The sequence below is a fragment of the Syngnathus scovelli genome, chromosome 16 (assembly GCF_024217435.2).
Source record: "Syngnathus scovelli strain Florida chromosome 16, RoL_Ssco_1.2, whole genome shotgun sequence".
In the NCBI taxonomy this organism is placed as follows: Eukaryota; Metazoa; Chordata; class Actinopteri; order Syngnathiformes; family Syngnathidae; genus Syngnathus; species Syngnathus scovelli.
Genome location: NC_090862.1, coordinates 2,283,118 through 2,308,555, shown reverse-complemented (window position 1 = coordinate 2,308,555; position 25,438 = coordinate 2,283,118). Strand labels below are relative to the sequence as shown.

The 25,438-nt window shown below is 40.2% G+C and overlaps 7 protein-coding genes across 9 annotated transcripts; 5 read left to right on the top strand and 2 right to left on the bottom strand.

Annotated features, from left to right (window-relative positions):
* The first annotated feature begins 201 nt into the window (after positions 1-201).
* On the top strand, positions 202-6,119 carry rab3db (RAB3D, member RAS oncogene family, b). Its single transcript, XM_049744206.2, has 5 exons — positions 202-510; positions 2,412-2,648; positions 4,361-4,479; positions 4,721-4,845; positions 4,923-6,119. Exons 1-5 carry the CDS (start codon positions 505-507, stop codon positions 5,108-5,110), a joined length of 675 nt encoding a protein of 224 aa, XP_049600163.1. The 5' UTR covers positions 202-504; the 3' UTR covers positions 5,111-6,119.
* A 140-nt stretch (positions 6,120-6,259) lies between these two features.
* Positions 6,260-9,980, top strand: epor (erythropoietin receptor). Of its 2 annotated transcripts, XM_049744203.1 has the most exons (9): positions 6,260-6,605; positions 7,021-7,244; positions 7,333-7,468; positions 7,540-7,727; positions 7,824-7,972; positions 8,034-8,190; positions 8,618-8,705; positions 8,795-8,882; positions 8,975-9,980. In XM_049744203.1, the coding sequence occupies exons 2-9, from the start codon at positions 7,142-7,144 to the stop codon at positions 9,386-9,388; spliced, it is 1,323 nt and encodes a 440-aa protein (XP_049600160.1). In that variant the 5' UTR covers positions 6,260-6,605; positions 7,021-7,141; the 3' UTR covers positions 9,389-9,980. The 2 variants fall into 2 exon arrangements, with proteins under 2 accessions (XP_049600160.1, XP_049600161.1); XM_049744204.1 differs by having other exon boundaries at positions 6,260-7,244; positions 8,795-8,893; positions 8,975-9,126.
* Positions 9,981-10,042: 62 nt separating this feature from the next.
* Positions 10,043-11,125, bottom strand: swsap1 (SWIM-type zinc finger 7 associated protein 1). Its single transcript, XM_049744205.1, has 2 exons — positions 10,782-11,125; positions 10,043-10,647 (listed from the first exon to the last, which is right to left on the bottom strand). Exons 1-2 carry the CDS (start codon positions 11,037-11,039, stop codon positions 10,093-10,095), a joined length of 813 nt encoding a protein of 270 aa, XP_049600162.1. The 5' UTR covers positions 11,040-11,125; the 3' UTR covers positions 10,043-10,092.
* Positions 11,126-11,377: 252 nt separating this feature from the next.
* On the top strand, positions 11,378-14,784 carry znf653 (zinc finger protein 653). 2 transcript variants are annotated; one of them, XM_049744584.2, is made up of 10 exons: positions 11,378-11,563; positions 11,861-11,910; positions 12,053-12,364; positions 12,445-12,911; positions 12,990-13,161; positions 13,366-13,444; positions 13,520-13,631; positions 13,703-13,817; positions 13,914-14,013; positions 14,088-14,784. In XM_049744584.2, exons 1-10 carry the CDS (start codon positions 11,418-11,420, stop codon positions 14,263-14,265), a joined length of 1,731 nt encoding a protein of 576 aa, XP_049600541.1. In that variant the 5' UTR covers positions 11,378-11,417; the 3' UTR covers positions 14,266-14,784. The 2 variants fall into 2 exon arrangements, with proteins under 2 accessions (XP_049600541.1, XP_068509500.1); XM_068653399.1 differs by having other exon boundaries at positions 11,378-11,713.
* A 148-nt stretch (positions 14,785-14,932) lies between these two features.
* Positions 14,933-17,947, top strand: tspan34b (tetraspanin 34b). Its single transcript, XM_049744586.1, has 8 exons — positions 14,933-15,489; positions 16,376-16,453; positions 16,529-16,744; positions 16,808-16,882; positions 16,950-17,057; positions 17,129-17,263; positions 17,348-17,440; positions 17,556-17,947. The coding sequence occupies exons 2-8, from the start codon at positions 16,397-16,399 to the stop codon at positions 17,613-17,615; spliced, it is 744 nt and encodes a 247-aa protein (XP_049600543.1). The 5' UTR covers positions 14,933-15,489; positions 16,376-16,396; the 3' UTR covers positions 17,616-17,947.
* Positions 17,948-18,469: 522 nt separating this feature from the next.
* On the top strand, positions 18,470-23,714 carry zgc:158403 (tetratricopeptide repeat protein 39A). Its single transcript, XM_049744585.2, has 18 exons — positions 18,470-18,770; positions 19,044-19,151; positions 19,645-19,776; positions 19,917-19,969; positions 20,134-20,201; positions 20,302-20,366; positions 20,494-20,593; positions 20,681-20,746; positions 20,806-20,914; positions 20,991-21,058; positions 21,214-21,273; positions 21,370-21,531; positions 21,628-21,719; positions 22,086-22,206; positions 22,271-22,382; positions 22,463-22,577; positions 22,750-22,866; positions 23,300-23,714. Exons 1-18 carry the CDS (start codon positions 18,736-18,738, stop codon positions 23,406-23,408), a joined length of 1,692 nt encoding a protein of 563 aa, XP_049600542.1. The 5' UTR covers positions 18,470-18,735; the 3' UTR covers positions 23,409-23,714.
* A 120-nt stretch (positions 23,715-23,834) lies between these two features.
* gadd45gip1 (growth arrest and DNA-damage-inducible, gamma interacting protein 1) lies at positions 23,835-24,868 on the bottom strand. Its single transcript, XM_049744587.2, has 2 exons — positions 24,427-24,868; positions 23,835-24,318 (listed from the first exon to the last, which is right to left on the bottom strand). The coding sequence occupies exons 1-2, from the start codon at positions 24,825-24,827 to the stop codon at positions 24,024-24,026; spliced, it is 696 nt and encodes a 231-aa protein (XP_049600544.1). The 5' UTR covers positions 24,828-24,868; the 3' UTR covers positions 23,835-24,023.
* Positions 24,869-25,438: the final 570 nt, after the last annotated feature.

Here is a 25,438-nt window from a genome sequence, read left to right as displayed (position 1 = left end):
ATTAAAATGATGACACTGATGATGCCCCGAAATAACCTATTGACTTAATTATGAGATTTTTTTTAATTATGTCTAATTTGTGTGTACAATGAAGATGGGACAAGTGGGATTTTTTTTTTCTATCTCTCCAAATTCAAGATGCAAAATAACAAAAAATGCCACACCCATGCTCAGAGTTATTGGAAACTGACTTTTGATGAAGTAGTTTGCAGTCGTGTTAAGAAACTCCAAGGCGGTACTGTCTGTTTTGGATCATGCGCGTTCACGTGCGTATGAAGAGTGGAGCAACCAGCCGAGCTTCACACACGCGCTCGCTCACAAACAGCCTCAGGTGGTTGCTTCATTTTCTGCACCAACCGTCACACACGCACACCGACAAGGAGCTCCAGCAGCTGGAATCCGGGAGCCAAAGCACTCTTCCCCGGGTAGAGGACGACTTTCGAGGGGGGGTTCACTTTACCACTACATCTCGCCCAACAGTGGTGGGACGATAGGAACTTCCGTATGAAGGTACGTTGTTTCCTTCCTTGTGTTATTTTCCTGCTCCACCTTCCTTTGTCAAACTCCCACTTAAGTCACTTTTGCGTTCATTTGAGTGAGTTCGAACCTTCTTTTTGCAACACTGCACGCCCCGTAAAAAAAAAAAAACTAAGAACAAAAATTGGTAGATTGGCTTTGGAAATAAAGCTCCTCCTCGTTTTAACGAAAGAGCAGATGTGACAGCTGCTGCCACAGAAATCAATAGTAATAAATGGATATTTCCAGGGGGGGTTGGTGGAAGGCAGGCAGGCACCCTGCTCACTGCCCCTGGCTATGCAAGTAAATAATCTGCCTGCCAAATCCCCGGGCCTGCCTCTTTTTAATATTTTATAAATATATATATAATGCTTTATGTTCGTTGTTTTAGGGTTAGGGTTAGCATATTATTTTATTAGGCTGCAAAAGCAAATTAAGTGCACCTTAAATGCAAGCCAGGTTAAAAGAGAATTTGATTTAGTACCCTCCTTCCACCACTGTTTGACTTATTTGTGCTACATTTGTGTTTTGCAAACCTATCAAGGCACACATTGGACCATGTTGCAGTTTTTTTTTTTAATAAATGGTTTGGTTTCCAGATAGATTAATGAGAACTTGAGAAAATAATTAAGAAAAACATTTGAGTATAGTTAACAGCCAGCAAACATAAGCAAACTAAGCAGATGCTTCGTGCGCAACCACTAGGGGACGCTCAAGAGTATGTTTTAATTTGCTCATTTGGGCGTAAGGACAAAAAGCAGAGTAACGCAAAAAAATTAAATGTCTATATTAAAGAGGTGGGCGGGGGGGGATAAAATTCTGCTCGGGATCCCATGTGGGCGTGGGCAGATATTTCACAAGTCTGCAAAAATGGATAAAAATGTATTTGCTTGCAGGCAATGTGACACACAGTAAACATGAAGAACATGTGACTGGGTTTATTCTGTACCTCGGGTTTTTGGAGAGCTGATGGGAAATGGAAAAGCCCCTCGGAGACCCCTTATGCATCATGTGATTTAGGGAATGTCTTTAACCATTACAAAACTTCCATTTAATCTTTTCTTTTGAAAAAGAAAAAAAATGGGAAAAAAAAAGATATTTAGTTACTGTTGTTACAGCAACAACAATCCAGACTCTGCAAAAAAAAAAAAAATCAGTAATGGGAAAGAAAACTAATAAATATTGATGTTATTACTTCAACTTACAAATCGAAAAGTTCCATCAAACTGTCAGTCTGAGCCGCAACATTAACAAGAGCATTAAGACAATCCATCAATGTGTTTTACAGGGCTGCTTTTGTCAGCTCTAGTTTCTCACTTCAGCGTGATCTAGCCATCACTCTCACCCTGGAGGTTTTCCTTATTGCCATTTAAAAGCCCAACCACCAACTCGCTGTTTTTCCCACTAATGGGTATTCCCTGCAGCTGAGCCCGGGTCTAGTCGCCACGGTGACGACTCATCAGAGTAGCAGGGCCTCGCCGCACCGATTGATCGGCAGCAGTGTTTATGTGGGGGGGGGGGGGGGGGGGGGGGGATGGAAGCTCTGATAAACAGTCCGGATCTTCTCCTCCTCCTCACACGGCTCACATAATAGGGCCTACTGATGGACAGATGGTTGAAACCTCCTGTAATTCGAGAGTGCAATTTCACAGCAAAAGCTCAAAAACATTTGGACCTGTATGATAAAATTCTAGCCAAATCCTAAATGCACTTGAATGTTGGTAGATAAAAATAATTTTTAGACAATTTATGTCAAATTGATGTTTGTTTCCTATCTTGTTAAATGATTAATATTGCATAGATGGACATCCTTAATTATGAATAATAATGCATAATTAAAGGAAATAAAACTTACTTTTATTTCAGTATCAAATAATTTTCTCATTGATTTCTAGATGGCGTCAAATGACTCCCGCCTCCAACAGCCGCCGTCCCAGAAGGATGCGGCTGACCAGAACTTTGACTACATGTTCAAACTGCTGATCATCGGCAACAGCAGTGTTGGGAAAACCTCGTTCCTCTTCCGCTACGCGGACGACTCCTTCACCTCAGCGTTTGTCAGCACCGTAGGAATTGACTTTAAAGTCAAAACAGTCTTCCGCAATGACAAAAGGATCAAACTGCAGATCTGGGTGAGCTTTATTTTTTTCTTCCAGCATTGTATTGTGAAAGTGAAACAATTCGTGTGGATCAGCAAGTTCTCTAATACCAAGCAATGAAAATTGTACAGACAAAAAAAAAAAAGCCAACATCCTCTAAAAGTTACCGTCTAAATTGTGCAAGTGCTTGAGGTGTTACTGAGTCACTCTTACGCAAAACCATTGTCGGGCATCTCGTACATACAAACGTATTAAGACGAGTCATGTCGAGGTTTGAAGCAGCCCCGTCTTGTTTGCCTGACTTACCCATGTCAATTTTTTTTTTAGGAGTATTGCGTTCTTCCCAAATGTTAATTTACATTGATAAGACTGATCAAACAGATGATTCACTTCAACTAAATAATATTTGAGCCACTGCAATGACACGTCCACTGAGCCCACACCAAAACACACACTCACTTCCTTGAGCTTTTGTCAAATGATGTGTAAAGAATTCCCCCCAAACGGATTTATAATGTGTTGGCAAGAAGATTTTTCAGAATGCGGGTTTACTTGTCTACCCGGTCCTGTTTTTAGTCTGCTCACAGACCGGTATGTCCTAAGTTCAGGAAGCTGAGGAAGTTCTTTTATCGTTGTGGTGGAGACATATGAGGATAAATTATAATAGCGTGTTTTTAAATGGCGGTAATTTGTCATTTGTTATCAACCCACTGAGCATTAAATTCATGCTAGTTCCCGTTGAACGCCATCTGAAAGCTATTTCACCATTTTTATTTTGTTTTATTTTTTCACTGAGGCGTCCCTGCCAGCTGCCAGACGCTCCTTTGTGCATCATGGAAACAGGCGTGACTGATAATGCGCCACATGGCCCTTGCACCAGGGATGTACGACGTGCACACGTTTTCATCCTTTTCCTTTTGTGCGGAGATGTGTGTTCTGATGGCTGTGTAAATACACACCTTTCACACACAGTGTAAACTCGACAGCTCGTTAGCCATAGCGACGACCAGCTACTAGCCAAAAATACTATTTTTATATAAAAGTATTATTGAGTTCCCAGTTTTTTCACATATATTGTAGTTACAGTAAATGAGGTGGCCAAAGTAAATTAATCTACAATGATAGGAAGGGATTATTTTTTGCAGCGTGATCCGCTAGTCCTTACTGTAATTGAACATTCATGACCCTGAGTGCCCCCGTGGTTACCTGGACAACACTTTGCTCTTCACTGTGTTAGGAAACCTCAGACAAACGAACACAAACACGACCTTGATGTAAATGCAAGACGTTACTTAGTAACCAATTCCCGCTCAATCCCCCTCGTTATCTTTATTCCCATGAGCATCCAGGAAACCAATTACATACATAAATAAGAGTAGATATATTTTATGTATTATATTTTCCCTCCTTATAAGTATTGATGATGTCACAACTTCACCTTGGTGGGGTAATCACTGCTGTGGGGGACAAAAATGCAACAATGCTGACAATTTGAACAGCAGTGCCCCCTTGTGGTGATGTATATAATAACAAAACAAAATGTATACATGTATTTGCTACTTTGGAGCACAAACTTGATATGATACAATTTTTCAAACTACAAACAAATATTCTAAAATACAATAATAGTGAATGTATAAACACTGTCTTGTATTTATTTATTTTTTGCTCTTATCTGTGCCCTATTTTGCAGCGAGTGTAGTGTGTAATGGATTTTGCGGATTTCCGTATTTGTGTTTTTGCAGGACACAGCCGGGCAAGAACGTTATCGTACCATCACCACAGCCTACTACAGAGGTGCCATGGGCTTCCTGCTCATGTATGACATCACCAACCAGGACTCCTTCAATGCAGTTCAAGACTGGTGTGTTTTGCGTGTATTTAATTTTGTTAGACCTAGTGATGGGGAAATGAAGCTTCAAATTTGCTTCATGAACCAATTCTGTGTATTTACATCACCATTTCTTTTTCATTTCATTGTTTGTTATTTTAAACTGCTGTTAACAGAATTCTGGAATACTTTTTCAGTTTCTTTTGATTTATTGATATATTGGTATTACAAAAAAAAAATCACGTTTTCTTATAATTTGTCATGTGTTCTGCAGGGCGACACAGATTAAAACATACTCTTGGGACAACGCTCAGGTAATCCTAATCGGTAACAAGTGTGACCTCGAGGATGACCGGCTCATACCCACAGAAGACGGCCACCGTCTGGCGGAGGATCTCGGTGCGGAAAACTTTTTTTTTCCAGTTGTGACTTCATTCAGCACGTCGTAAACCAAAGCGTATTTCTCTCGCCATCAGGTTTCCAGTACTTCGAGGCCAGTGCAAAGGACAACATCAACGTCAAGCAGGTGTTTGAGCGCTTAGTGGATGTCATCTGTGAGAAGATGAACGAGAGCAGTGAGGGAGACTTAACCTTAATGCCCAACCACAGGAATCTGGGCATGACAGACTCGTCCTCTGACGGTCAAGGGAACTGTGCTTGCTAAACCGCACACACACACATACACACAAACACACACACAGGAGTGATAATCTTCTTTCTCTGTGCCTCAACTCTGGGAATCGCTGCTCTTCTTCTGTTCACTGTAGCCCCGCCCACCACAATAGGCAAAAAGTCGAGATAATCATTTCACTGTTAGACTTGCCTCCCCAGAAAAGGCCTCAAGGCTCATTTAAGTGATATTAATAGATAATGTCCCGACACTTTCCCTTCTTTTTGGATTTCATTCAATTATGCAGGTGTACCTAATGTAGTGTCCAGTCAGTGGATTTGTGATTCGCCTTTAGCTTACCTGTTTTTTTATTTTCATTTTTGTAAAAAAACAAAAAGCCAGTTGATTATTTCATTGGGACACTGCACCAAAGATGAAACGAATCTCAATCGTGTGATTTTTACTTATCATATATCGAAAGACCTGTCATTTGATTCTTGGGATATGTTGATCCGTGTGAGGAAGTCGTTATAAAATTTTTTACCACTGACCTACCGTTGGCTGATGCATAAATCAAGTGTCAACTTGTGTGTGTTCAAATGTGCAACGATCTCACCCCAGAAAAGGAAATGCATGTTCTTATAAAAGATTGATATCACAACTATTTTTTTTTTCTGCCGACTGTTGCTGGGTCACATCAAATACACTCACTCGTTCCTCCATTGTATTTGCTCTCATTGGATTGTACACTTTTACCTACCAGGGGGATTTTAACTGTTTTATGATGTTGACAACCAAATATTGAAAAGTTAAACCTCCAAATGATTTTGAAAAACATTCATCTTCATTGTTATGCATACCAATGTCTGTCAGCAAGTGAAAGCAACACTTTCTGGTTTAGTTAGCCACGATGCTATCGCTAGCTTACGTAGCACACAATTGGCTTGTATCCAACCATATATATTATATATGATCATATAAATGTCCAACTTTGTCTTTAGTTGCTCCTGTGTTCCGTACTTATGTATGATGGATATAATATAAATGATACAAAGTTAAAACAGTTGGTAGTTGACTTGAACTCTATTTTTTTTTTTTGTGGAATTTTATGTCCATCACTGACGTGAGTAAAAATCATCTTTTTTTTGCATCATATGAAAAAAGATGCAGTTGCCTTCCCTCTTTCAAATGATGTAAGAAAGCGCGGGGTTGCGTTCTGGAAGAAGAAACGAGGATTGGTCGAGAATTCGTCCTCAGCTGCCTATCAGGTTGAAGAACAGCCGTGTCTGCTGATGTGATAACGGTGGTCAACCAAGACAAGAAGGGTGCAAAATTATGATAAGAAACCGTTTTTAGTGTGCTGTGTTTTTTTTTTTTTAATCCCAAGAACATATCTGTCTATCAATACATCAATGATAGCTATAAGATTCCATATGATCAATATATAGCACACCTAATATGTCCAAAATGATTCCTGCTCTTCTTCTGTCTTTTGCCTTGCAGGAAAGCAGCATAGCCAAGTCTTAACTGGTCTTAACTGGTTTAACTGGTAAGTACAATATCACCGATCTTACTAGCTCAAGTCACTTACATCTTTAAAATGCTGGATTAAAAAATATAAAAAAATAAATAAATATATAACCGAAATAACCCATTTTTTGTGCAACGTAAAAAAAATATATATACATATGTATACATATTTTTTTATATATATATTTTTCATCATTGGGTCAAATTTGACCTATTTTGACATTTGACAACAATAACAATTAAATCGTCAATGACTCCAATTCCCGCCTACCATCAAGTAAAAAAAAAAAAAAAAGTGTGCATGTTCTTTGGCCCCTCCTCTTCATCGTCTTTGCTGATTTTAAGAGCAAGTAAACAGCTCTGCTCGCACCTTATCAGCAAAGAGCAGCCTTGTAACCGTGTTGCACTATCCATGGTATCTGAAACCAAAACAGGCCAACCCCCCTCTTAGGAGAGAAGTAGCGCAGATGCTCGCTCGTCGTGTGGTCCAGCTTCTTCTCATGTTGCGCACAACAAGACAGCGCCGGTCTTTTTGTCCACTAACAAAACAGAAGGATGACATGTGATCACCTGAGACGATTGTTGGCACTTTCCAGCATTGTGTGCGGCATGAGGGTGTCTTCCGGCAATCCAGGCACACGAGGATTCCAGAAGAAAGGTAGGGCTGACCCTTGATTAACTTTCATCACTAGAAAGAAATGAGAAACCTAACTGAGAGGTGTGGCACCAAAATGTCACCTCTACAGTCTCACTCTTGCTGCAAGAGGAGCCAGAAACCCCCAAATGCTTTGCAGAAAACAAAAGAGACTTTGACTGCTTCTGGGAAGAAGATGAAGAGCGAGCTGGTTCTGTGGATCAATATTCCTTTACGTACACTTTCGAGTAAGAACACACCACGTGATGATCAATGGAGAAGTTCCAGCAGTGTGAAATCTAACCGCAATTATTTTCAGAACTATTGGGGTCTCCAACAGAAAGGAAAACGGTAGCAAATGTCCGCTGTCGGCCCACCTCACTCCGACGGGAAAGATGCTGTACATGTGCCACCTGAATAGAACTTTGATGTTTGTTCCAATGCACATTGAAATTCAGCGAGATGGAAGTCTCATCCACAATCGCAGCCTCAACGTTGAGCTATCTTGTAAGTTTTTTTGATCAACTTTTTTTTGGCAAACGTTCACGTTTCTCTTTTGTTGCTGTGACGAGATAATTATAAATCATGCGCTTATCCAAACAGTTCTGCTGGACCCTCCCACGAACGTGACCGTGAGTACCACAGGTCAAGAGGGTCAGCTGAATGTCACCTGGATACCTCCTATAAGATACTGGGATGATAGCTTGATGTACGAGGTCTCCTATGCAATGGCCGATAGTCATGTGATGCAGGTAGGAGTCATTTTATTGCTTTTTTTTTTTTTTTAATTAATCGGCCGGCCATTTTTTGCAGGTAGAGGTAGTAGGAGCCAGCTCCAGGTTGATCTTAAGGAGCCTACAGCCAAGCACTATGTACAAGGTGCGGGTTCGGGCAAAACTGGATGGAATGAGCTATGGTGGCTACTGGAGTTTGTGGAGTGATCCAGTGTTCATGGAGACCCCACCTGCAGGTCTGGATTTATCAACATAACTAAATTGTGTAATTATAAGAGTTTGTTGACCTTAGAGCAGTTTTAAAACAACGACATATATTTTAGATGAGAAAACAATCACAGCATGAATGTCCAGCAAAATTCAGCTTTATGAATTATACCTGGTTGATGTTCAAGTGAATTTTTCTTGGTGTTGAATTTCCTAAATTTTATTTCATTAAGTAGTTGCGGAAAATTAAATCGTCTGAATCCAGATTTTTTTTTTTCATAGCTTAGAAATGTATCTGGATCCAGATGATTTTATTTCGTGCAATTATTATTATGTTGGAATTTAAATTCAATATACTAACATTTTATTTGATTGACAGTGACATCATTGGATGGTTCTTGGTATTTTAAAGATTTTTTTTTAAATATAATGTGCTTTTCCTCTAACTTTTTACAGAATTCAACCTCCTCATTGTCTTCCTAATCCTCACCATGTCTTTTATTCTAATGGTGCTGTCTTTCACTGTGCTCATGTCCAATCGCAGGTCAGGATTTTCCTATCACAAAAAAAAAAAAAACAATATCGGTTGATGGGTATGGAGGTGAAACATTTTAACCTTTGTGTTCTTCTCAGGTTTCTGAGAAAGAAAATTTGGCCAACTATTCCAACTCCTGATGGCAAATTTCAAGGGCTCTTTACTGATTACGGTGGAGACTTTCACGTAAGAACAAGGCGAGAGTCTGAAAATTGAATTTTACATTTCATAAATGAATCTCCATCATCTTTATTCAATTGCTTTTGTCTTTTCCGCAGGAGTGGTTGAAGGATACGAATGGATCCTCGTGGTCGACCCCGGCATTGTTTTACACCGAGGAATACCCCACTTCCCTGGAGGTTCTCTCAGAGCTCAGCCTGAACCCCCCATTAGCACCTCCACCTCTCCCACCAAAAATGTCCAATGCTCCCACATGGCAAAGCACAGAAGAGGATATACAAAGAGGTCTGGATTTTGCTCTGAGAAAAATGCCACATAATCACTGGCTTGAAAACTTAAGGGTCCAGAACCAGCGGGCTTTTCCTTGCTCCCAGTCGTCTCTGCTGGAGTCTCAGGATACTTACGTCACCCTCACTGGGAACAACTACAGCCCAGATGATAACACTCATGGGGAGTCTTTGCCACTAGAGGCGCTGTTGGCCTTTAAAAAGACAATGTCTGAAGTTCACTGATCTGGTTCTGTGCCCAAAGCATGATGGGATGCCCTCAGGAGATGCGCTCCATATTTTCTATGGAATAAAAATCTCATGAGTAGAGCAAATTATTTATGCCTGCTCAAGGATGAACCTTTCTGCCAACGCAGTCACTTGTCCAGGGATGACTTCTGAGTAGACTGTTTGGAATGACTTGAGTTATTATTTTCACATTTCTTCAAAAACACACTGTAATTGTAAATATATTTACATCTAAATGCAAAAGTTTTGTTAACATTTCACACAGACTCCTGTTGTGCAGGAACTGTTGTGGATATGAAAACGTTGGTTGTTTACTCACTGCTGCCATCTAAAGAGCAGAACACATAATGCTGACATTTCTACTAAAAATCACACTAATGACTTGTGTTTGTACACTAACAGTGACAGAATTGTTAAATAATAATAGTGGGCACCACATGTCAATATTGATATGAAATCAAAGGCCATTTATTGCTATCAACTTCACTTGAGATTATAATTTGATATGCAACTATCAACGTATTACTTAGAAGTGTAGTGTGACACATGCATGCATTTGTTTTCAGAGATTAAAAATATCTTTATATTGGCTTTGTCAATTTTTTTTTATGATTATCTGCAGCATTCTTATTAATTAAGAGAGGCAGTATGTCAACATTTCAGTTTTTATTTCCTGGTAGCATATTTTGATGCAAATGTGCTCAAGCTAACTGAAACTCCATTAAACCATCAGGATGCATCAACAGCTGCCATTCCTGTGCTGAACTTGGCCTGACCTCAGTGTCTTTGGTACAAGGGTCAAAGGTGATCCCGGTTCCAGAAAAGTAAATGTGCCACAACTCCTGGAGCCCCGCTGCTGCAGCTTTGTAGCTTCTGTCTTTATCCAGAGTACATCGTACCTGAAAGTAGCGGTCAAGAGCATTAAGAACTTGATCCGACACTTCTCCACTTTGCTCTTTTGGCTTAGCATAAGAGGCAATGACGCGACAGGGCCCAGGGTTTGATGTCTGCTGCTCAAGGAGGCCAGTGAGAAAAGCGGCAGAGTCACACAACAACGCTGAGAGATGTGCGGCGCAGGACTGCTCGCTGGGGTGACACTCTCTGTCGCTGTCACCTGCAGGTCCACACAAAAAGTCCTCCAGTCTGTCTATGATGATCAGTGATGGAGGGCTGGGGAATGTGTTGGTGGACTCATGAAGACCTGCCACTTGCTGAAGCAACTCCTCCAATGTCCTCGGATAGCAGAATTTGATTTTCTTGGGAGGGGGAGAACATAATTTAAAATAAATATATTTTTTCAAGCTCACTTTAGTTACATTTGTCACGATCTTGGTGAAATAAGCAGCTACTTTAAATGGATGTTTCTGTTCATATTTATTACATATGGTACCTTTAGACTCTCCGGGCTTGGAGTTGGAACACATTTCTGCAAGGTCACAGGAAGGCTTTGGATTTGCGTTTGGGAGAAGAATACCACCCTCATGTTCATCTGAGAGGCAGCTGTAATAGCTGCCAGAAGCAACACAGAACGTCCGAGATTTTGTTCTCCAACTAATAGGACGCTGCATTGTGCCGGTGCTGGAGGAGTCACCCTGACGTCTGTCTGTGACATGAATTTTGTGAACATATGCATTAACACATCAGCCATCACTGAAGCACGACTGTAAAATGACTGCAAAAGCTCATCTGTCGTTTCATGCGACTATTTACATGTTGCGCACTGGCACTCTTGTCATTGTGGTCCGGAAGACAACAAGTGTTTTGTAAACCTTCCGTCACATTTATTGTGTTAACCAGGCTGATTATTCTCGTATTAATTAGAACAATAATTGAAATTAGATCAATAATTTGGATTTTGAAACGTTTTAGATGCTAGAGTTAAATATGTTTTCATAGGGGCACTGTTTTCTTTTTTGTTGTTGTTACGGACATATTACAAAAGACACAGCAGTGCTTTTCTTAAGTACTTCCGGTTAATAGCCGGCACAAGTTCCGGAAGGTCACAGCATCAGCTGTTATTGTCAAGATGGCGCATAACCTGGCAGAATTGGAGGTTCCAAAGGTAGTCGAGCCGATCGGGGACCGAGGAAAAAGTGTCTTAAGGCGATGCAGGGGCAGACCCAGGCTAACAGAGTCAGACCGAGCACAGCGACGTCTTGAATCCCGAAAGAAGTACGACATTCGAAGGGTATACTTGGGGGAGTCGCACAAGCTCTGGAGTGAGCTCCGAAGGCGCACAAGTCTGAGTGATGCCGGATTGGCAGCATATTTAATCGTGCTCCATTCCACATTTGGAGAGAAATATCAACAAAAACACTCAAAGTGAGTGTAGTTTATTTGGAAAACCTTATTTCTGTACCTAAACATCCAAACCACTGCATAAAGAACTCAATTGTGTTCTCCCATGCATACTTTTACTCGTCTCTTTTCTTGATTAACCTGTGTAAACTATTTAAAATGTGATTACAGGAAAACTATTATTCCAAAGGATTCAGAGGAGTCGGTACATAAGAGAAAAGGTGAGTTACTGGTTCCAGTAATTATAGTTATAATCATCTATCAGCAGTTCATCAATTCTCTACAATGAGTCAATGTGCAACTTCTTATGCTCATCCTTAGTGACTATTTTCAAAACATTTCACTTTGATGCTTGTTTGTCAGTTAAGAGGGAGCGTGTCTCGAGTCTCCATAGCCTGGTGACCTGGTACCAGGACCACTTGCGTTCCTGCCCTCATGAACCCCAACTCAGAGCTCTGGAGCACCGGCCCAACTTCTCTACAGCTGCCATCTGGCAATGTGCCTCCAACCATTCATTTGTCCAACACCTTTTTTCTTCAATGAGAGAGACAAGTGACTCTGAGCAGGAGGAGAGAGAAAACGGAGCGGGCAAAGATGAAAATGCTCCAAAAACAGACTTAATGGTGGCGAAAAGGTTATCAAGCCGAAAGAGAAAAACAAGTCCCCTGTCAAAAGGTGCTAATTTAGTTAGTCAGTAAACAAATCTCAGAATTTCTTGTCAATTCATTTTTTTTTTGCCTAATCTGCTTTTCTAGATTTAAGAGAATCAACCACTGCTTCTGAGGTTCAGCACACAAATGAGCTGGAACACACTGAAGCAGTCACACACCATGGGAGTGTGGAGACCTCCTCCAATGATGTCTCTCTGACTGTCCCGCCTGTGTGGGAGATGGTACTGGAGCTACCACAAAGCTCCCCTGAAGCAATGTTCCACCCCCTCACCTCAGAAGAGGAGACAGAAGACATGAGGCGAAGCCAAGATGAAAGTGTAACAGAGCAAGAAATCGGCTGCGATTATGAGTGTGTTATTGTAGGAACATCTTTGGCTGAAAAACTAGGGGATGAGAATGGAGGAGATTCCTTCCCACCTTCCCAGCCAGAGTTGTTGGTCTCGTCTCAAGTTCAAGCAGAAGAGAAAGGGGAACTTTTTGACCCGCACACTTTGCCGACGGTGACTAGCTGTGAGGTTGCTAACCAGCAGACTGCTTTAGAAGGTTCACAGGTCAGTATATATCAAAGTCAAAGATAAATGGGCTTTGTATTATTGAATCAGTTTTGAGGTGTCCATCTTTTCTCACAGCTCATTATCATAACTGGTCCTACATATGAGGCTCTTACGACGCATGGCATTCAACTCAAAACGGGTGCTGGGAATGTGGCAGAAGATGCCTGCACTGTCATCAGGGACATCACGTACAACCAAGAACCAGAATCAAAACTCCAAGCAACAGAAGAGGAACACTGCATGACAGGTGTGATGCAGTGAGAAGAAGCCCTTTAGATTTTTTTAAAAAGTACCTCAAAGGTTCATATGTATTATGTTAAATAATACCAAGAACTAGATTTTTTTTTTGTGGAAATTTAAATGGCCCTTTTTGCAAATATGCATTTGTAAAATGTATTTATTATCTTGTTGACAATTTCTCATGAATCTCAATTTGTCTTGTTTTGTCCAGAATTAAATGACAAACAGTTGCTACAACCCGCTGTCGATAAACTAAATAGCGGCAACGAATCGCAGAGGACTCTCACCAGGTTTGTTAGATGGGAGGAAAAAAAATCTGCATAATAATTGAAAGTAAGAATGTAAAGTCATCTTTTTCATGCAAGGTCAAAGAGAAACCGCCGAGGCCCTGTTGTTGAAGCCGACGGGATGCTCAAGATGTTCCATTGCCCGTACGAGGGCTGCAGTCAAGTGTATGTCGCCGTTAGCAGCTTCCAGGTGAGACAACCCATTTCATTCATATTTAACATTCCAGCTTTCATGTCGCCTGCTTTTTTTTTTCTTTCTAGAATCACGTGAACCTAGTTCACAGGAAAGGCAGGACCAAGGTTTGTCCACATCCAGGCTGTGGGAAAAAATTCTACCTGTCCAACCACCTACATCGCCATATGATCATCCACTCAGGTGGGCTCATAAAAACACTCTTGTGAATTTTTATCGGGCTAGGTTAACGATTCTACATATCAAATTGCTAAAAATGAAAAAAAAAATTCTCCCCAGGTGTGCGAGACTTCATCTGCGAGACGTGTGGGAAATCATTTAAGCGTAAGAATCATCTGGAAGTTCACAGACGGACTCACACGGGAGAAACACCTTTACAGTAAGATGTTTTTAACGGTGCACCGGAAACCGAACGTTATAACCCTGATTTTTTGCAACACCATCGTCCATTAGATGTGAAATCTGCGGCTACCAATGTCGTCAGCGTGCGTCCCTCAACTGGCACATGAAAAAACACACCCCAGAGGCCCACTACAACTACACGTGCGAGTTCTGCGACAAGCGTTTCGAGAAGTTGGACAGTGTGAAATTCCACAAGTTGAAGAGCCACCCAGAGAAGCTGTCCTCCTGAGGTGATCACACTGCGGCTAAAAGCAAAAAGACTCTTGGGGGAGATTCGTTTTGTTTGTCAAGACGACGACCGAGTGACGTTGGTGTGAACGGCTGTGCGGGTCACAGCAAATTGCAATCTTTTTACCCATGACAATCTTCTTGCTCCACATATGCCACAAAAAAATGTTCCTTCTATTTCAAGTCCAACAGTTCAAGAGGAAACATTGTACAATACGTAGCGTGCTAGTTTGCACGTAGTGTGTAAGATTTGACAAAATCGTGAACATCTCTTGACCGCAATTCATTTCACGCGGGCTGGCAACTCGGGGTTTTAGTTCTGGGCTTCTAATTAATATATATTTATTTTCAGTTTTATTCGCTCTCCTCACCCTCAGGAAATAATTGTGTGTCAATGTTTTAAGCCTGCTGTACAGTGTGTGTTTTATTTTCGAGACAAATGCACTTTTTTTTTTTTCCCCCCGTGTCAGCTCTGATGAATCATTAAATGTTGTGGGCCCCGTTCTTTAACCAAATGACATTTACCGAGCATCTGTGGTTAATAATGTGTAAACGTGCCTCTTACGTAAAAAGCTCAAGTGTGGGTGTGGACAAAAGACATGACACAGTCAGTGACTGATACACAACCTTTCAACAAGTCTTGTGATACAGACTTTTGGGAATAGCGTGTTGTGTACTTTGCCCACCCCACTTATAAAAAAACATGTCAAAATGCAGATAACGAAGCAAATGGATTAGTTTTCCCTTCTCATATCAATCATTTATATCGTTTTCTATTGTCAGTCAGTTTCCTGCTCTTTCATCACGTTATGAAAATCACTTAAGCATTGTCCAAAAGAAATATATTGCGGGATGTAATAATACATGATACTAACGGAAATTCAGCTTTTACAAGGCTAATGTTTTAACATCTTCAACCTGATTTTTCACAAGGAAAGTTTCCACCCAGGTGATCCCACAGCCTCCTCCCCCAGGGGGGAGCAAGCTCCAGTCCAGCTCCATGGTGATGTGTTACTCAGCGGCTTTGGACACGCCCCTCCCTTTTTAGTGCTGGACTACTTACAAATAAACCAGCTGCTTTAAAATAGCCGATGAAAAGCATCTAAAGGTCTTTCTTAAAACGGACAAGAACTTCATCTTCTCCCACGGTTTCCATCACTGGAGTCAAGGAAGAAACTCCCCGAGCTCAGAGAACTCCCTTGGATTTTTTTTTTCTTTCTCAGAGGTAAGCATGACTTGAATTGTCAATTTGACTTTATTAAATCGGCCACCTATGATATTAACCTTTAACCTCAAGCGATTATTTCTCTCAACATCTTTAGATTCCGTTTGTTTAGGATCGATGCGACTTTAGGCGAGGCCGGTTTGAACGAGGTCATATTTGAACATTTGCATGTGTACACAGCTTTAATTTGCATTGGATTTCAATTCTGAATATGAGAAAGGTAACAGTGCACGCTAACCTCTGACCCCAAAATGTATGATTAACTTGGATCAGCTAGCTCACTTTCCTATTTTTAGTTTAATTATTTTTTGTGTTGGGCGATTAAAATGAGTGAGGCGGTAGTGATACACAGTATTTGCTATCCAATGAAAAATCAGAACAGGGAACTGTTTTGTTGACATAAATATGTTTGTATAAAATATACCTTTTATTTTTTTAGCTGATTTGTTTTGTCTTCCATTTGTATGAAAAATTAAACTTCTGTCCTAACGTATCTTGCGCAATTATCAATTTAAAAATAACTAACTCTAACATGAATCACTTGCGCTGAATTAATCATTGTCCAACTAATTTTTCCAAAATACTTTTCCCGAAATACAGGACGTATACTTCCTGCTTAGTTCAATTTTAAACCAAACAAAACCGCCGTAAGCTGATATGTGTTTGTTCACTGTCATGCAGGATGAATTGAAAAGCATGATGTATAAAGGATTGTGGGAAGAAGAAAAAAAAAAAACTGCTGGTGTATTTGATATCTTGAGCCACACCTCTCTTCAGTCCTTGTTCTTGAAAAAAAATCCAGTCTTTTTAATCTGCCTAATGTGAACATGAAAAATGTTCTTGGCAAGAATACACTAACTTCCATTTTGTTTCTTTCTGTCCGCAGGTTAAACAACTGCTAACCAAAATGGGATGCTTCGGGTTCCTCAAGTTTATGATGTTTGTTTTCAACGGGATTATTTTTGTAAGTCAGATTTTTTTAGATTTAAAATGTAAAGTATACTGAAGGTCATTATTATTTGTCTATTCCACTTCACAGTTGGCCGGCGCAGTCATCCTGGGTATTGGCATCTGGGTGAAGGTGGACAGCGGTTCCATCCTGAGCTTCCTGGGGAACATTAAAAACGCTCCCGCAGAGCTCAGCCAGGTTCTCAACGTGGGCTACCTTCTGATTGCTGTTGGAATACTTCTGGTCATCATTGGTTTCCTCGGCTGCTGCGGGGCCGTCAAAGAGAACAAGTGCATGCTGTTGATGGTGGGTAGTCAAATCCAAGTCGCCATTTTCAGGAGAAGATAACTATTCCATATTTCGTTGTAGTTCTTCATCATCATCCTGCTCGTCTTCCTAGTCGAGGTTGCAGGAGCTGTGGTGATTTTGGTCTTTCGACCATTGGTAAGTTTCCACAGTTTCTCGCAAGCCTTTGATATCTGGATACTCTAGTGACTAAATATTTGTACAGGCTGAAGATGTGTTCCAAAGGTTCGGCACGGCGGCAGTAGTGAGCATCAAGAAGGACTATGGGACCAATCCTGACGTCACTGGACTGTGGGATACGACAATGAGCACAGTGTGTAACGTTCATGGACGTCTTTGTTTGATTGAATATTTGTTTAACAGATTCCATCTTTGTTTCCTCAGTTAAAATGTTGCGGGATCTACAACTCCTCAGACTTCATCGACTCCCCGTATTATGTGGAGAACGGAAATCGGTACCCGCCTCCGTGCTGTCCACGTGCTGAGCCCTGTAATCAGATCGTGATGAACATTTCCACGGTATGGGCACTAATTTGATTGTTAAAAAGAAATAATCAAATCGGAGCCAGATGTGCTTTTATTTCTACTGTTTTTCCTTCTCAGGCAATTCCAGGTTGCTTTGTGAAGTTCACGCAACTGATTGATGACAACACTGTCGTGATTGTTGGTGTGGCGCTGGGAATTGCAGCACTTGAGGTTAATTGAACATTTTTAGCATTTTTTTTCCCCATGATTAGTTTAAAAACAATCTACAGTACACTTAAATGCAAAGAGTTTTTTAAATTCAATTTTTGCCATTTTATCTGTGCAGTTATGTGCCATGACTGTTTCCATGATCCTTTACTGCAAGATCAAGTCAAGGTCAGCCTGACGACAAAAGTCGAGTACTTCAGAAGGATCGTTTTAATCCCTTGGACAAGTTCTATTTACATATTGACTGATGAAAAAATACTGCTTATATGTGCACAGAAATGTCTAAGCTGCTCAATCAAATGATACAGGATGACATAACTAATCTAGAAATATGTTTACGTGACTGAATAAGTTATTTTTCAATATGAGAGCTTGCTTAACAGCCTTTGACACATATGAACAAGAAATTAAGTGATGATTGATATCATTGTAATAATGAAATAGAAACTCCAATTTATGTTCAAGATTGAGGGTGTTACTTTTCTATATGGCAATAAAAATATAAGTTTAGGAGTTGTAGTCAACATGATCAATTTGAAATTAACATATTTATCTACATGCTGCTTTTTCTATCGAGTTAAATCATAAAATTAATAACAGACAAAATGACATACATTTGTGTGTTTTGGACTGCCCCCTGCTGGGCACATATAGAGGAGCAACAAGTTGTGTTTAGTGCGTCTCTCTCTCTCGTCAGTCAAAATGATAAAAATGACAGGAATTAAAACTTGTTCTACTCCTCGTAATAACTAGTAATGCCCCCAAGGAAAAACTCAACTACAGTATTTACATAAATATATTTTACATATTAAAATTGATATTTGATTACACAGAGGAAAATGAAGTTTGCATTCGGTCCTGTTTGGCAATGCATAAATAAATAAATACAATAAATACAATATGCTAATTATTGCACTTAAATATCACCACCTAAGCCAACGTCGTGTCCGTGCGGCCAGCCGGTTGGACCGGACCATGCTGGACCGGTGACGTCAGTGAGCACGTCAGACTGTTTTTGGTTGGTCCTATCCTTCACTGCCTTCCTGAAGGTGTGCGTGTCAATGGAAGCAGAGGAGGAGTTAAGCGCGCAACTCTTTTCACGTTCCCATACACCGCTGAAACTAAATACTTTTAAGTCCCGATTCGAGCTCAAACAGGAAACTGAGGATACGATCCAACACTCGAATTGCAATTGGACCCTTGCAAGAACTTGGTTTTAATTTGCACAGAAAGTGCTCAATGCGCCTTGGTTCGGTTCTGGCGTGTGAGAACTGCACAGGTGGAGCAGCTGAGAGAACATGTCCAATGGAAAAGACGACAATCCTGCACAGAAGTGAGTAGAACCCAAAAGAAAATTTGCAATTTTCTTGACTTTTGTGGCGTAATCGTGTTACTTGTAACACTTCTAAACTTGTGCTACCAGCAAAGCAAGTTTTTTTAAAAAAAGTAATTGTTTAAACAACCACCAAAGTTGTTTCCTGTTTATCTGGCCACGCTCAATCTTTCTTAATATGTTTCCTGGTGATACTCAAACACTTTCAAAAGGGCATTTTTCTAATGATATTTGTTACAAATCAAGATTAAAAAAATGTTTTGTATATTTTAGCAACTCATCCCAGATGACCCTAGAAGAAAGCTTGGAAGAGTGTATGGAGGCCCTGGATCTCTTCCTAAACAATCACTTCAATGAAAGTCTGGAAAGGCTGCAATCCAAGTAATACAAAAAATACATTTGTGTTTTTTTTGTGGGTCGGGAAAACAATTGTGTTAGGATGAGAAGTTTGAAGCAATGTGCTTATTTTTAGATGACTTTCGTTGAAGTTCTATTCTCCAGGATATTATGTGTTTACTGAAGCTGACGCCCCAAGTGTGACTGTTTCAACAACCAAAAGAACGGCAGCCCTGTTAAATAAATATCAGGCTGTCAGATAGTAGCTGTAGTGTGACACTTTCAAAGAAATCTACTCATTTTTAAAAAAAAAATGCTTAAAATAAGGTTTTCACTAACTTTAACCAACCCATTCGAAAAAGTAAACATGGAATGCGTCAAAGCACTATTTTTGTCAGTACAATGCCATAGGTATTAACGAAAGAACTTTAAATGGTGACTTGACTTGACTTGACTTGACTTGACTTGACTTAAATGGTAATCAAGAAAACTGGGAAATATCAACTCTTAAATTCTTGATGTCATCTTTCGTCCGCAGAGTGGGTGAGAGTATGTACCATGCTCTCATCTATGCCACAATCCTGGAAATGCAGGCCATGATGACTTTCCAACATGAAGACATTTGCAATGCTGGAGCTACCATGAAGAGTGCTCAGGATCTCTGCCAAAGGTTTGTTTTTAAAATAATGCATGTTTGCATATTTGAGGAACATTATGAATTGCACTAGTGTGTTTATTATAACCTCAGGCATGTCACTGCTCATACTGCCATGTGCAATACTTATAATTAATATGGTAACATTGTTTCAGGTTTCGTCGTAAATCTCCAAATTTAGGCAAGTTGACAGGGGAGCTCACTGAAGGTAATTTTTTATTTATTTATTAAAATTGATCTAATTAAACAATTATTTATAACCCATTTCCAACTCTTGACCTTAAAAGGTGCCGAATTAGATTATTAAGATTTTTTTTTCTTTTTAATTTCATTATCTCTTACTGAATTTAATATTCTTCCATGCATGTGCAGAGCAGCTCCATGCTGAAGTGTGTTACGCGGAATGCCAACTCCAAAGAGCTGCTCTCACCTTCCTCCAGGTAACGTAAAACGATACACTGCAATTATGTCTACATTCGTCCTAGTTAGCTCGACACACAAAAGTTCCTCAAAATAACAGCATCAAATGTTTCTGTGCAGGATGAGAACATGGTGAGTTTTATCAAAGGTGGGATCAAAGTACGAAACAGTTACCTAATTTACAAGTAAGTAGCGGTGATGTCTCGTCAGAATATGTACAATGCAACTATGACTAAATTAAATAATTTCATTTTAATTAATAACTCAAATCATTTATGATTTTCAAATTGCTGCTCAACTTTTGTCTTTCAGAGACTTGCATTCCTACGTGAAATCTCAAACCTGTTTGAAAGGATCCGGCCATAATCACTTAGAGGGTGGCATTTCATTTGGAGTAGGAGCGTTTAATTTGGTATGATGTCACCATACCTTGTTAGACCTTGTGCATTTTTTTTTTTTTTACAGCTTACTTATTTTATTATTTTTTCTTCCTCCATAGACACTCTCTTTATTTCCACCCCGGATACTAAAAGTATTAGAATTTGCCGGCTTCTCAGGAGATAAGGTAGAGCTCTCATTTGCATATGGATGAATGTATTGCATAATGATCTCATCCTTGTTTAGGATTACGGTTTGTCCCTGCTTGATGACGGCGCCACGGCATTGAATTTGCGCTCCATGCTGTGTGTTCTGCTACTGCTTTGTTACTACACTTTTCTCACATTCATATTAGGTATGGCTCCGCCCCCAAATACATCGCTGAGTGATCGGTAAGATGTTTCATACGTCCTGCTCGCTGTGATTTTCAGGAACAGGTGAGGGACATGTGGTGGAAGCTGAAAGATTGCTGAAAATATTCCGGGTTCGATATCCCCGGGTGAGTGGATTACAGAATCCCAAAAGAATCAAACACCATTTTTAAAAAATTTTTACATCTATGTGAGGTTAATCGGCAAATTTATTGGACTTCCATGAAAACACTTTTAATTTGTCGTAAAATGGCTTAGTAAATCTTTTTTTTTTTCTGCACAGGGAGCAATATTCCTCTTCTTTGCTGGCAGGGTAGAGGAGATGAAAGGAAATATCGATGAGGTGTTTCTCACAAAAATCTTCATTTCCTGTTTTTCTTCATTTCCTGAGTTTTTTTTTTTTTTTTAACGACTCTTCATTGTTATTCATTTCCACCAGGCGGTGGCCTTATTTGAAGATGGCTGCAAGGCCCAGCAAGCATGGAAGCAATTCCACCACATGTGCTACTGGGAGCTAATGTGGTGCTTCACTTATAAGCGAGCATGGAAAATGGCTTATTTTTACGCCGACCTACTGAGCAAGGAAAGCCGCTGGTCCAAGGTACGCACTGCAATGTCTGAATGATTATCCTTTCCTACTGATTAGTATAATTAGGAAAGAGATACTTCCAATTGATTCCATTTTTATTTCTCCTAGGCCATGTACATCTACATGAAAGCTGCTTGCCTTAGCATGCTACCAAAGGAAGAGGAACGCCCCTTCGGAGAGAATGAGGTGGATCTCTTTAGGTTAGTGCTTCCAAAATTCAAACCATCTATGGTTTATTATTTATTGGTTCGAAAAAAAAAAATTCAACAGCAATGTGCACAAATACGATGCTACCTTAATAAAAAAATATATGTATGAAAAATAAAATATAAAAAAATATTCAAAAGCAATGTACAAAAATACCACCTTAATCCAAAATTTTATCTTAAAAAAATATCTATATAAAAATAAAAAATATTCAAAAGCAATGTGCAAAAATACGGTACTACCTTAATTAAAATTTTTAAATAGTATATAGTAAATATTAGTTTTGGTCTACAGTAAGAAGGTCCTTAGTGTGCATAAGCCTTGGGCCAACTCTGTTTGTGACTCCCTCTTCTATTTAGACAAGTGCCTGGCTTCAAGCAGAAGATAGCAGGGAAGTCTCCTCCCACAGAGAAATTTGCTATCCGCAAAGCTCGCCGCTACAAAGCCAACTGTCCAGTCAGGCTAGCAGTGCCAGTGCTGGTAAGACTTCAAAACCACATTCTGGAACTAACGCCCGTTACATGTCTCCACTGTTTGATTCCAGGAGATGATGTACATGTGGAATGGTTTTAGTATGATCAAAAAACGACCAGAGCTGACTGAAGGCATGATCCAGACGCTAGTGGAGGCTGAGCGCACCTTGTTGGAGTCTCCAGGTCCTCAGATGTCCGCCCTGATTGAAATGTAACACAAAATGTAACATCAATACTGTTTTTATCTCCTCGCACCTCCACAGAGAACGAATATTCACTAGATGACCGTTGTGTAATCCATCTGCTGAAGGGAATGTGTTTGAAAAATCAGGGACTCCTCCAGGGTGCCGAGGAATTCTTTCATAAAGTTTGTTCCAGGTGAGTGCATTTAACATTCCTTTTAAAATGCAGGTAATTAACTCTCCCACACTACACAACAAGAAACCAGACAGCCACAACCAGGAGGCTATTTTAATCTCTGCTGGGAACAGAATGACAAAGTGTGCAAGGACGGTTGACTTGAAAAATTAAAAGCCTTTATATTTTGCAGTGAGAAGAAGCTTAGGTTTGACCACTACCTCATTCCCAACTCCATGGTGGAGCTCAGTCTCCTCTACATCGAACAAGGCCGAAGAGATGAGGCCATCAAACTTCTCCACAAGGCCAAGTAAGTTAGTTGAATTAAATTAGTGGTTCATAAACAGTATTAACCAATACGGAAATAGACCAAAGTGGTTCCTTAAAGTGTGGTATGAGTACAACTACCACAAATTCCTTATGCAAAATATTTAAATTGGTCTAAATATATATATTTTTTAGTCTAGTACAGTATATTAGCAACTTTGGTTTTTGTAGTTCCACTAGCAGACAGTAGAGGGCACTCTCTGCCTGCACCTCGGACCTCTGCTGCTTTTGGATACCTTAGAAAAAAAAAACGAGTCAAAAGGGTGTTATAGCAGGATTTAAAAGTAGCCATTGAATTTTAGATTATTCCAATTTATAATCAGCCATAAATGACATGCCCCCATGTCCCTCTGAGACTGAAATAAAGTAATTAAAACTATTTCCTTGCGCTCAACAGTCCTTCTTTTGATTTCTAGAAACAACTACAAAGAATACTCTATGGAATCTCGCACGCAGTTCAGGATCCATGCTGCCATGGCCAAACTGAATGCTGGCTCTGTCGATGCGGCCCAAACTCATCCATAGGGAGATCGAAATTTTATCTTGGGAGACAATCTTCAAATGCTGTCATTGTCAGTGACACGTCTGCGGTTTTAGCCGATGCCCAGTTTTCTACTTGTGCCAATTTTCCATCAAGTAATTGCTGTTTTTTTTATTTGGGTTTGTCTTTTTGACATTTGATGAAGGTAAAACGCGATTGGCGTCAAACAGTAGTATAGTTTTGAATAGAATTGATGTTAAGAATACAAAGTTGTTGATGAAGACATTTCATTGTACGGACCATGTTTACATAACCTGCCTCAACCGTTGATTAAAACCCACTCGAAATGATTTTGACAGGAAATGCATTCTGATGGATTAGCAGGACAGCTTGAGGGTAAATTCAATTTTCATTCCAATGTATCTGAATATATTTAGGCATGCAAGAAAGGGGGGCACTTTGCAAGACTCTTCATGTTTCTTATATTACAATATTTATTACAATGACAAACAAGGGGAATCAACTTTGGAAAGGAACTTCTCAATTCAGAAAAGTAAACTCCTGTAATTCCAGTTGACATTAGAAAACAAAATGGGCACATCAATGATGCAACCCCAACATTTATTAGTTTATTACATCTATGGTGACTGAGTCCAAGTTTATGAGGAGGCAACAGGAGGAGGAGTGACAGGGACTCCCGCCTGCTCCTCTCTCAGTCTGCGTTTCATCAGTTTCCTCTTTTTCTTCTCTTCTTTCTCAATTTCGGCAACCATTTCCAGGAATTTGCTGCTGCGGGGGTCCACAGCGTGGCCAAAACGCTCCCTGGCTTCAGCCAGCAACTTCTCACGTCGTGCCTTCTCCTCTTTTAGCTTCTGTTTAGCTTCACGCTTCTCTCTGCGCCAGTCGGCGATCATCTTGGGCATTTTGGCCATGTTTTCTGCAATGAGCTTCTCCCTGTGATGGGAATAGAAACGATCATTATGACAGATGTCAACAGTAGAGATCAATAACATGGCTGTCCGATAATAGACGCAAGGGCATAGCTAGGTTAGCATGACTCACTTTGCCATGCGTTTATCATCCTCTTCCTTTTGCTTAGCTGCGATATTCTTCAACATAACCTCTAACGGAGGATGCCACTCATTTTCCTCCGCGATAATCTTGTCCAGCTCTGCGTGGCTGGGCCACAGCGACGCAGGGTCGACCCCGGACGCCGAGCCATAGCGACCGTACAACTTCCCATCGTATTTGCTCGTCTTCTGCCATACCGGCGTCTTCTCGCTGCTCTTGTCGGGAATATAGGGATCGCGAAGATTCAGGTTCAGACGTTTGGGGTTATACGATGCCGTCTGTAGTAGAATCCCGCTTGGGTAGCTCGCAGAAATTTCATTTTTTGGTGCTGAAAGCCTTTTAAATGTGTTACGGACCACCAGCGTCCTCCTGCAGATTATGGACGCGGCCATTTTCCTTTCACCTTGCAAAGGACCCCTGATAGGTGTCTTTGAGAATGCCTGTTTACTTCAGCGGATAGTTTTCATTGTGGGACATAAAATATGACATGAATTCTTACAAAATAATAGATTAATTTCAAAATGAAAACATGTCCCGTCGGGTAATAATTTGTCTTTTTCCCCTGGTAATAATTTTAATAAATTGATATACATAAAATACTGTACAATTAATTTCAAAAGATGTTTCACCATTTCCTCTACTATTAATAAGTGACAGTAGTTTTACTGGATGATTACTTTTTGAATATTCATAACTAATTTTCTGCAATTGTCAGCAGAACAATCCCTGCTGGAAAAAAACAAAAAAACAGTTGAACATTTATGCTTTGTCCCTGAGGTTTAAGAGCATAAATCATGGAGAGGAAGCTCTCAACATTGCATCCTTGTGGCTGGACATGAAATAAATTATAAAGTAAATCAGAAGGGTTTAGAGCACAGTGTGATATGTAGAGGTCAAGTGTTCTGCAGTTAAGTGGTCACATGAAGTGGTGGGAAGGCAGTTTTTTAATCCAAGATCTTTGTTTTCCTTCTCTGCTCCACTTTCTTCTTTGACAAGCTAATAC

Bases quoted from the DNA above. Each gene is read 5' to 3' on its own strand.
- rab3db (XM_049744206.2), top strand. The intron at 2,649-4,360 runs GTGAGCTTTATT...GTGTTTTTGCAG, and splicing joins GGATCAAACTGCAGATCTGG to GACACAGCCGGGCAAGAACG. The intron at 4,480-4,720 runs GTGTGTTTTGCG...TGTGTTCTGCAG, and splicing joins TTCAATGCAGTTCAAGACTG to GGCGACACAGATTAAAACAT.
- epor (XM_049744203.1), top strand. From the start codon at position 7,142: ATGACATGTGATCACCTGAGACGATTGTTGGCACTTTCCAGCATTGTG. The intron at 7,469-7,539 runs GTAAGAACACAC...AATTATTTTCAG, and splicing joins TCCTTTACGTACACTTTCGA to AACTATTGGGGTCTCCAACA. The intron at 7,973-8,033 runs GTAGGAGTCATT...CATTTTTTGCAG, and splicing joins CCGATAGTCATGTGATGCAG to GTAGAGGTAGTAGGAGCCAG.
- swsap1 (XM_049744205.1), bottom strand. From the start codon at position 11,039: ATGGCTGATGTGTTAATGCATATGTTCACAAAATTCATGTCACAGACA. The intron at 10,648-10,781 runs GTACCATATGTA...CCCCCTCCCAAG, and splicing joins CAAGCCCGGAGAGTCTAAAG to AAAATCAAATTCTGCTATCC.
- znf653 (XM_068653399.1), top strand. From the start codon at position 11,418: ATGGCGCATAACCTGGCAGAATTGGAGGTTCCAAAGGTAGTCGAGCCG. The intron at 11,911-12,052 runs GTGAGTTACTGG...CTTGTTTGTCAG, and splicing joins GTCGGTACATAAGAGAAAAG to TTAAGAGGGAGCGTGTCTCG. The intron at 14,014-14,087 runs GTAAGATGTTTT...ATCGTCCATTAG, and splicing joins ACGGGAGAAACACCTTTACA to ATGTGAAATCTGCGGCTACC.
- tspan34b (XM_049744586.1), top strand. From the start codon at position 16,397: ATGGGATGCTTCGGGTTCCTCAAGTTTATGATGTTTGTTTTCAACGGG. The intron at 17,264-17,347 runs GTATGGGCACTA...TTTCCTTCTCAG, and splicing joins TCGTGATGAACATTTCCACG to GCAATTCCAGGTTGCTTTGT. The intron at 17,441-17,555 runs GTTAATTGAACA...TTATCTGTGCAG, and splicing joins TGGGAATTGCAGCACTTGAG to TTATGTGCCATGACTGTTTC.
- zgc:158403 (XM_049744585.2), top strand. From the start codon at position 18,736: ATGTCCAATGGAAAAGACGACAATCCTGCACAGAA. The intron at 20,747-20,805 runs GTAGAGCTCTCA...ATCCTTGTTTAG, and splicing joins CCGGCTTCTCAGGAGATAAG to GATTACGGTTTGTCCCTGCT. The intron at 21,274-21,369 runs GTGTTTCTCACA...CATTTCCACCAG, and splicing joins TGAAAGGAAATATCGATGAG to GCGGTGGCCTTATTTGAAGA.
- gadd45gip1 (XM_049744587.2), bottom strand. From the start codon at position 24,827: ATGGCCGCGTCCATAATCTGCAGGAGGACGCTGGTGGTCCGTAACACA. The intron at 24,319-24,426 runs GTGAGTCATGCT...TTCCCATCACAG, and splicing joins GATGATAAACGCATGGCAAA to GGAGAAGCTCATTGCAGAAA.